Source organism: Cydia splendana, chromosome 5 (assembly GCF_910591565.1).
Source record: "Cydia splendana chromosome 5, ilCydSple1.2, whole genome shotgun sequence".
Lineage (NCBI taxonomy): Eukaryota > Metazoa > Arthropoda > Insecta > Lepidoptera > Tortricidae > Cydia > Cydia splendana.
In genome coordinates, this window is record NC_085964.1 from 2,318,751 (window position 1) to 2,328,283 (window position 9,533).

General features: G+C 40.1%; 1 protein-coding gene across 1 annotated transcript; it reads left to right on the forward strand.

The window, feature by feature from the left end:
• Positions 1-5,193: 5,193 nt before the first annotated feature.
• Positions 5,194-9,297, forward strand: LOC134790455 (secretory phospholipase A2 receptor-like). The gene is made up of 5 exons (XM_063761262.1): positions 5,194-5,352; positions 6,681-6,821; positions 7,520-7,711; positions 8,329-8,580; positions 9,110-9,297. The coding sequence occupies exons 1-5, from the start codon at positions 5,217-5,219 to the stop codon at positions 9,265-9,267; spliced, it is 879 nt and encodes a 292-aa protein (XP_063617332.1). The 5' UTR covers positions 5,194-5,216; the 3' UTR covers positions 9,268-9,297.
• The last annotated feature ends 236 nt before the right edge of the window (positions 9,298-9,533 follow it).

A 9,533-nucleotide genomic window follows, 5' to 3' on the forward strand; every position in this document is an offset into this window, starting at 1 on the left:
TTTCCTTTGGCAGGATTGGTCCTTAGGACCCAAAGATGGATTTAAGAAGTGGAGCCACCCAGATTTTTGATGCAGGTGGGGGGTGGGGGGTTTTTAGGCGTCTGCGACGTCTGAGGTTAATAATTCTTTAAGTTTAGGTTCTATGTCAAGTTTAGTATCATTTTCAACTAAATCAAAGATGTAGACATTGATTTCATCGAAATCGGTTCAGCGTTTATTGATTTCCCATACAATCCTACACCTTACCTTTCATTTTTAAGGTATTTTTTTTTTTAAAACTATCCTATGTTCTTCCCCGGGACTCAAACTATCTCTATACCAAATTTTATCTAAATCGGTTCAGCGGTTATTGAATCGCCATACAAATTTCCTTCTCCCTTTTCACACCCTTAAGGGATGATTTTTGAGATTAAAAGTATGCTATGTTATTTCCTGGGACTCAAACTATCTCTGTACCAAATTTTAACTAAATCGGTTCAGCAGTTTAAGCGAGAAGAAGAATAAAAAAAAAGGATTTTTTTCATATTTTATGTTTTTTTACATCGGAATGGTGTCATTATGATATCAGAAATGTATTCGGCACCCCCGATTTATACGAAAACGATACCAAACTTGGTCTAGTAGCTTAAATGATATAGATATCAAGACCAAATTAAGAGCCCCCCCCCCCTAAAAATTTACATCAAAAATCTCGGTGGCTCCACTTCTTGAATCCATCCTTGGGTCCTAAGGACCAATCCTGCCAAAGGAAATCTCTTGTTCATGCAACGCCGTATGTTAGGCCCAGCACCATCCGCTACTTCGGTCGTGTTTTAATTTATCGCCACTCGTTTCGAATTTCCATTTTTTCGCACTTGCATCGTAAATAACTATTGTCATAAGGAAAAAGACAAAATAAACTTACCGGTGATTAAAATGAGACACGGTATGATAAATCGTATAATTTTTCGGTAGGTATTGTTTGCAATCTCTTATTAGTTAAATGTTCCACTAATGAGTACGTGAACCAAGCCACTGACGAAGAAGTATGAACGACTGTTTTTGGTGCTCTCTTTATATACGCAAGCTTAGATGCGTTTCCTGCGAGATGTGTGATCGAGAAGCAACGTGATGTGGTGAAATTGACAATTTTGTGTTTGAAAGAAAGAAAGAAAATACATTTATTTAACACTCGGATTTAACATCATAATTTGGAATCATATTATCAGTTAGCTGTCATTTGCGCGTTCATTTTGCTCTGACTTGTCCGTACATGTATTAGTGCGAGCGAGACGCCCCATTTCAAATATGATTCAAATATCGGTTTGATGTCAGGTTGCACAGGGTTGCACATTGTAATTTTGATAGAGGTGAATAAACGGAGTGTCCCGTTATTAATGGACATTAACATTAATTAACCTTCTATTCTAACCACCAAGAGGGCAGCTTAGGCTGGTGAAGAAAAACAGATTGGTCACCATGACGACCAAGCCGTGATGGCCAAGCAACATGAGAGAAGAAAGAAGAAGAAACAACTTAGTTAGCCACAACAGACCAGACAGGGCTTAACACTGATAATTCTTACGCCCCCCGAGGGGTTGTCAGAAGACCCTGGTATTTAGTAATTTTTCTCAGTCTTCCCCGTTAACCACGAACGCTGTAAAGGGTTCGAAACGTTAGAATGTATTTTAAATTAATTGTAAACTATATCTATATTCCGTTTAAATGATTATAATTCTACCTAGTACCTAGAGTCCTAGATAATGAACTAGGCGTCGCGCATTCTTATCTTATTAATATATTATTATACCAATGCCAAGTGTGCAACATTGATACCGCCTGACTTCTGTGACATGCCAATTTCCCAAAACGACGTCAATTTATGAGGAAAATGATTTAGTTAATTATGTGCATCATATATTTTTATACATTGCTTGGTTACGAGTATTGATTAGCTAGCAGTTTATGCGGTTAAAAGGTATCTAAGTATAAGAAATTAAGGAAGAGGTAGACTGCAGTCGCCCTTCATATATTGCGTGTAGTTCGCTATACTGGCGCCATCTACGCAACCCCATGATAGTTCATTCGCGTTATGAATGCAGTAAAATCATTAATTGTCATCCTAGCGATGCTCGTAACCAATCAAAGCGTTCCTAATTTGAACTTATGCCTTCAACTGGTCACCGTCAACTTGACTTTCTAACTATAGGTACATATAGTCCTCCTCGCCGTGTCCGACGACGGCGACCCCTCCAACTGTTTTTAATCAGGAACATGGAACGCTCTAAGGGGCCCACTGATTAACAGTCCGCCGGACGGTATCGGCCTGTCACTTGTTCGGAACTGTCAAAATTTTGTACTAACTGCCAGTCAGTGGGCCCATTTATATGACTTGCGAAGCTAAACACGGTTTTGAAAATGCGATTGTATGGCGAATGAAGCATTTTTTTTTAAATATAACGCAATTTGATAGAAAATAGTACCTACATATTTAGGGTTCCGTACTTCAAAAGGAAAATAACGGAACCCATATAGGATCACTTTGTTGTCCGTCCGGCCGTCTGTCTCTATATAGGGCGATTGTGCACTACAATGAATTTTACTGTCCGGCAGTCTGAGTTTTTACGGTCCGATATGGCACGCCATTAAATGTATATAGTAGCTTGTGCACACGTAATTTTACCTTCCGACATTTTACTTTTCCGCATTCCGCCCGTTTTTTTCCGGTCCGAGATGACAGCTATGAAAAACGTGTTTATGCTTGTGCACTGCGTCCGGAATTAGTATTATTCATGACTTGGTTGGGCGGGGGGGCGGGCTAGGGGGGGTGTGTGTCTCATGCCACTGCGCCGCACCTGCAAGTAAAAAGACGGACAAGTGCACAAGCCAACTATCCGTTTTTTTCATGCCACTGCGCCGCACCTGCGAGTAAAAAGACGGATAAATGCACAAGCCAATCATCCGTTTTTTTCATGCCATATCGGACCATGAAAACTCAGACTACCGGACAGTAAAATTCATTGCAGTGCACAATCGCCCTAATTCCAGACGCAGTGCACAAGCATAAACACGTTTTTCATAGCTGTCATCTCGGACCGAAAAAAAACGGTCCGGAATGGGGAAAAGTAAAATGTCGGACGGTAAAATTACGTGTAGTGCACAAGCTACTATATACATTTAATGGCGTGCCATGTCGGACCGTAAAAACTCGGACTGCCGGACAGTAAAATTCATTGTAGTGCACAATCGCCCATAAAGGGTATTGACATGACAGAGACCTGCAATACCTACTTACACTTAAAATATACTTATGCAAAATAATTAAGCAAATTTAACTTGACAATTGTTATCATTCGTGGGAATCCCTTGATATACATTCACATGACGACCTATCTATCTACCTCATCCTGTGTTCATGTTATCACTCGGTACCTATGTTATTTTGTGTATAAAAAGATGAGCCAAGTTATAATAAAACTTGTTTAATTTTTACCTAAGTTCTCGGTTTTATTACCAAAAATAGCTACATGCTTATGAATGAATGAATGAATAATATTTATTTCAGGACTAGTCCCATATTATGTTAGTAATTAGTTTATACTACTTAAAATTTAGTGTTAGTGCAAAACAACATAAATAAAATTTAACAAATAAAACTTATAACCTACCTACGTGGAGCGCGATACATGGAGCTGTGTCCATCTCCGCATCAGCGCGGAATCCCAGCGGTCCGCGAACGCGCTCAGGAGCCCGTTGGTGCTGCAGCGAACTCGGGCTAGCAGGGAGGCGCACCGCTTGCGCATTATGGCAGCAAAATCGTCGGTCCGCGCCTCCGCAAACATGCCCGACGCACTACAGTGCCGCGGCAACCCCAACAGAACCCTAAACGCGTTGTTATATTGGACTCGCAAGTCGCTATATGCCCGCTGCGTAAAGTTGACCCACAGACCGCATGTATAAAAAGATTGGCAATATGCCTTGAACAATGTAGTTTTCACAGGCTGTGAGCATCTTGCGAACACACATACAATTCATTACCAAAAATAGCTACATGCTTATGAGCGTTTCTTTTATTTTTTGCCATTTTTATATATTGACGCCTTTTTTGCCACTTTTGTGTTATTTCTACTCAGAATCACGAGCTCTTTCGATCCTAATGGGATAAAAAAATGTCCCAGAGTTTTTTTCCTGTTGTGTTACCATTTCCCCATATACTTTGTATGGCGGTAACAAAAAGGAAATTTGAAAAATGTATGAATTAGCAATCTTGAGGTCTTTCTCTGGTAACTTCATCGATTCGGATTTAGATTTTAATACTTTTGCTCGATAAAAAAAACGAACATTAAGTATGTTTAAAACGCACCTTAATTTTTTTGAGATTTATTGCACAAAAGCTCATTGATATTTAAAAGAAACTTGCTTATAAAAATGCCCAATTGTATTTTTTGATTGAATTCATATATTTTTTTGTTAAAACTTACAAAAAAATAAAATTCAAAAACATATAATATGATATTCGCGATTACGGGCACGCACAGCCATATCGCTCACGTGTACCTACTTACGCTCAGTGAGAGTGAGAGTGATAGACGAATCGGAACACACGGGGTTTTAAACAAACTTGGTTATGTTTTTGCAGGCACGTACCTACTGATAAAACATAACACAATTTAGCGATATTTTTATTCGTTAGCTATATATGAGAAGTGCATAGTAGAACGTGTGTTATTTTTTATGCCACATTTAGTTTTCATTCAATTATTTGTCGCATTTTCTTAAATAACTACTTAGTCTAAATTCTTGTAAAACATGTTTAAAGTGTATTGGTTTTTATTATTAAGTGTAATTTTGTTGCAAGGTAAGGTTTATAAATAGGCGGGTATTTTTTAAATATGGCTTTCCTCTCTTGTAGTTTTGGCATCAGGAATTTGCCAATGACAACGTTTCACGACATAGGTACCACAGACGATTAGAATGTTTGGTGTATAAGATTTTTTTTTGTGAAAGGTTGAGTACCTAAAACAAAAAAAAAAACATTTTCACCTCAGCAGCTCGAATAAGGGTACATTGCTACTTAAAAACAGTGAGCAAAATCGCATTATGCAGTCAGCAATAAAAGCTTGTAACAAAAATGTTTTTTAAAATAATTAATTTATTTACTAAAGTCAAATCAATAATTGAATAATGGTGTGATATGATGTTGATTTCATGTTTTTTTTTTCTTTAATTTATCGCCAATGTATTTAGGCAAGTATGCTAACGGCAGTCCTGTTAGAATGGGCTACGAGTACGTGCCAGAAGTGGACGCGTGGCTGCGCCTGCACATCGAGCCTGCCATCTGGCCCGACGCGCGCTTGCGCTGCCATCTCGAAGGTACGACTATTTCATATCAGTATCACTGTCTTGCGCGTATCCTCAGATACTTCGGACATGTGACGCGACGTGGCCATGGAGACACTTGTTGTCCAGGGACGGGTCAATGGCTGTAGGTCAAGAGGACGTTCCCCAAGGCGTTGGACGGATCAGATAAAAGTCCTTACCAATACCCCACTTAATACCTGTGCCAGAGAAGCATCTGCCAGGGAGAACTGGCGTAGAATCGTTCAACGTGAGCACGACTGCTCTGCCGAGAGTAATTCGACGAAGAAAAACAAGATCACTGTCTTATCATAAGCCTTCAGATGGCTAAAAGCTGGGAGCAAGGCCACTAGAAGCTGCAGCATATACGGTGGCGCGATCTCCGACGTCTGTGCAGTTAATTCTTCTGCTTCATCGTTTCCTCAAGACTCAAGGGTCACGATCACTTGAGGTCATTAGTTTAATCCACTTAAGCTCTCCATGTAGTATGATTTTTCGCTTTCTAGGCAAATAGTTTATCTAACACTTTAAACTCTCGCGTTTTGTACACATATTTAATTACACAAACGGGTCTACCGCGATATAATTTCATTGTTTTTACCTTTAATTCCGACGTTTCAGCTGAGTTGCACCAGCTGTGGTCACGGAAAGACTGACGTCCCAACAAATGTCAACGGAGATATTAATAAAACACCACTAAACTACCCGAAATTAGTTTATAAAAATGTTCGGGGTAGACAAAGAAATTGCAGCTACCCGTTAAAGTTTAATGTTTATTGTCCACGGCACGACACGCAACACTCACAGTATCCGTACACTGGTCCGAAGATATATCCGCTGGTTTCAACATTTGAATCACTGGTCCCCAAGTAGACGATAATTTGTACCCGTCCTCACGATTGAAATTTTTAGGGTGTTTTTTAATTTCGTGAGAGAGGCGATTGAAATTAAAAAACACCCTAAAAATTTCAATCGTGAGGACGGGTACAAATTATCGTCTACTTGGTCTTCTACGTCTACGTCTACGTCTCTCTCTACGTCTCTTTGTCTACCCCGAACATTTTTATAAACTAATTTCGGGTAGTTTAGTGGTGTTTTATTAATATCTCCGTTGACATTTGTTGGGACGTCAGTCTTTCCGTGACCACAGCTGGTGCAACTCAGCTGAAACGTCGGAATTAAAGGTAAAAACAATGAAATTATATCGCGGTAGACCCGTTTGTGTAATTAAATAAATAGTTTATCTGTCGTCTTCAAAGGCGTAAAATGATCAGTCTAGGTTGCAACTTGCACTTAAGAAAAACAGCACACTTCGTTTTCTGATTAAAATTCTCCTATTGCAGGTGGCGCCCTGGCCTACCCGACAACCAGCGCTATGTCCAATGCGATGATAGCAATGTTGGCTGCCAATAAGCTGACCATGCGCCACGCGTACATAGGAGTACATGCCTTCATATCCAAGGGAGATTTCATGAGCATGGATGGTGAGAACTGTTTAGATTATATCTAGCGGTGTTCAGACATATAGATCAACCTCATCGTGTTAGTTTTTTTTAGTACCCGTCATTGTTATTTTAAATTATTGCACTGCAGAATTGCTGATGACTGCATTGCTTGTTGTAGGTACAATCGCCTGCGCTCGCAGTGGTCCAGTTAAGAAAAAAATGTCTTAATCCTTGCAACCGAGCGGCTACCTGGCTACCTGCAAGGCGTTCAAATGCGTTCAAACGATACTACGCCCTAAGGGTGGAACACCGCGAGCGCAGGCCATTGTACAGCATTGCTTGGTGTACAGCTGTACAGCAATGCTGTCAGCAGCAAAGCTGCACAGAAATACTGCAACATTACAGCGTTGAACCCAAATGTCACCTTATTTAGTAACGTGATTGCTACAACGCTAATTGCTATGAGTAAATGTTATTATTGCCTTTATCATCTAATTATTGCCTTAATAAAGATTAAGTGGGAAGGGAACGTCTATGCCTGCAATGAATGAGTAGGCAAAGGCTAGACTTAAATTTATACGCCATTTTCTGTTTTTGAAGTCGGTCAAGCCGGCTCTTTAACTTTATGGTTAAAACAATAGGAACGTTATCATTTCTTATAAAAGCTCCTGCAAAAAAAGTAATTTGCCATTGTTCCATCTTTGCAAATTGTATAAGTTAGAAAAAAATCATTCTAGGAATTCCCATGGCCAACCTCTCCGTCCGATGGCGCGAAGGGGAGCCTAACAATGTGAAAAACGAGGAGGACTGTGTGGTGTTGGACGGTGTAGGCGAGGCCATCGACGTCGGCTGCAACACCCCTCGACCTTACTTCTGCCGCAAGAAGAGCGAAAAGATGATTGTCAACAAGTGTGGCACTACAGCCGAAGGTCAGTATCTTCCAAAAATCAAAATAGCTACAACATGTTCATAAAAATCCACATAACAGTCGGACAATCCCTATTCGCCAAAGTACTAAGCTGATACGTCTCTGATAATCTCTTTTATTTCTCTGCATGGCCCAGCAGAATCTTGGCTGGGAGTTTGTGGTTGTAAGAGAGAGAAGTAAACCCTATTTTTCCCAAGTCATCGTAATGTTAGGTTTAGTGTAAAAGTATGAGATTGTTCCAGTCTAGTAAACTTTTTATGATACGCAGGCGGCTTCTTGATTTTTACATTAAATTTTTTACCACGTACTGGTTTTACCTAACCTACCAGACAAAATCAGCTCCTAACATACTGCAAGTCTCTTTTATTTAAGGATGAAATTCGGATGGTGACTGCAGCATTGTTAGGTACTGTTGTAACGTTAGTCCTACAGGGTCTTTGATAAAATTAGAGACGGATTGAGCGTTCTAACTACGCAATGCGGCATCAACAGCTACGATATCATGGGAATTGGCAATGAAATCGCCAGCGTCAACGCTGTTGCAGTAACGCATCAGTAATATCGCTGGTCACTATCCAAATGTAACATTTAACAAAGATTTTAATGTTTTGCTGGCAGGTTACAAATTTGAGCATCGCACTGGCAGCTGCTACAAGTTCCACCGCGTTTCGAGAACCTGGCACCGAGCCGCCATGGCGTGCCAAGCAGAGGGGGGGCACCTGGCAGTCATTAACAGCAACGAGGAAGCGCAAGTACTGAAGGATATTTTTGGGAGGAATCCCAGTACTACTATAAAAAGGGGTGATTCGAGGTGGGCCAGTGTGGGCATTTGGAATTGGAATGAATATGGAGAATTCCTGACAATTTTTGGTAAGCAAACATTCGTTTTACAGTGAGCTGCAAAATTGCATGAAGAAATTTAATTATGAATGAATTCATTGACAAGTTGCCATACAATTTTAACGGCTGATGGTACATTAGTCCTTTGCTTTTGCCAGTTTGTGTCTTAAAAGCGATAAATACCAACACGTTCCTACGCAGTAAATACAAACAAATAAAGATTAAAAATTATGACCTGTTATATAAACACGTTATGTAATAAATGAAGCTGAATCTAATCAGTTGTAAATAGGTTTACGAACAGTCAAGTATATCGACAATGGTTTATTTTCAACTTTGCGTTGCACAGTACATCGTACAGATAAGGATTCAATGATATTGAATTTGAATTACAGGGGCCTTACCATGTCCTAATTGCGATTCAGTTTAGGACCTAAACTGATTTGCTAACGGACGGAGCTATAAGTCGCATAACTCCGTCCCTTAGCAATTCAGTTTAGGTCCTAAACAGAATCGCAATAGGACATCATGGTAAGGCCCCAGGATATGTTTTTTACAGGTGAGACGCTGTCCGAGGCCGGATACGAAGGCTGGCACCAGAACGAGCCCAACAACGCCGGAGGGAAGGAGTTCTGTGGCACCATCGACCGCAATGGCAGCCTAAACGACTACCCTTGCAACTTACTTGTCCCGTTCATATGTGAAATCACATTATAGTTGGATCGCAACATTCGCAACGTAAATCCAAGAGCGACATGAAAAACGATGCCACAGCTAATTCATAATTTTCATTTGTAATTAAAATCTACATACTACTATTCGTATTTTACCTATGTGTGGAACCTAAACAGGTGCCTGCATAAATTTATGATTGTATGAGATAAATCACCCCAAGCTTTCATCCCGACCGTACCAAAAATCAAGGTGGCTCTCCTTCCTGAAATGATCTATGGGTTCTAAGGACTCACTATGTAAAAGGGATC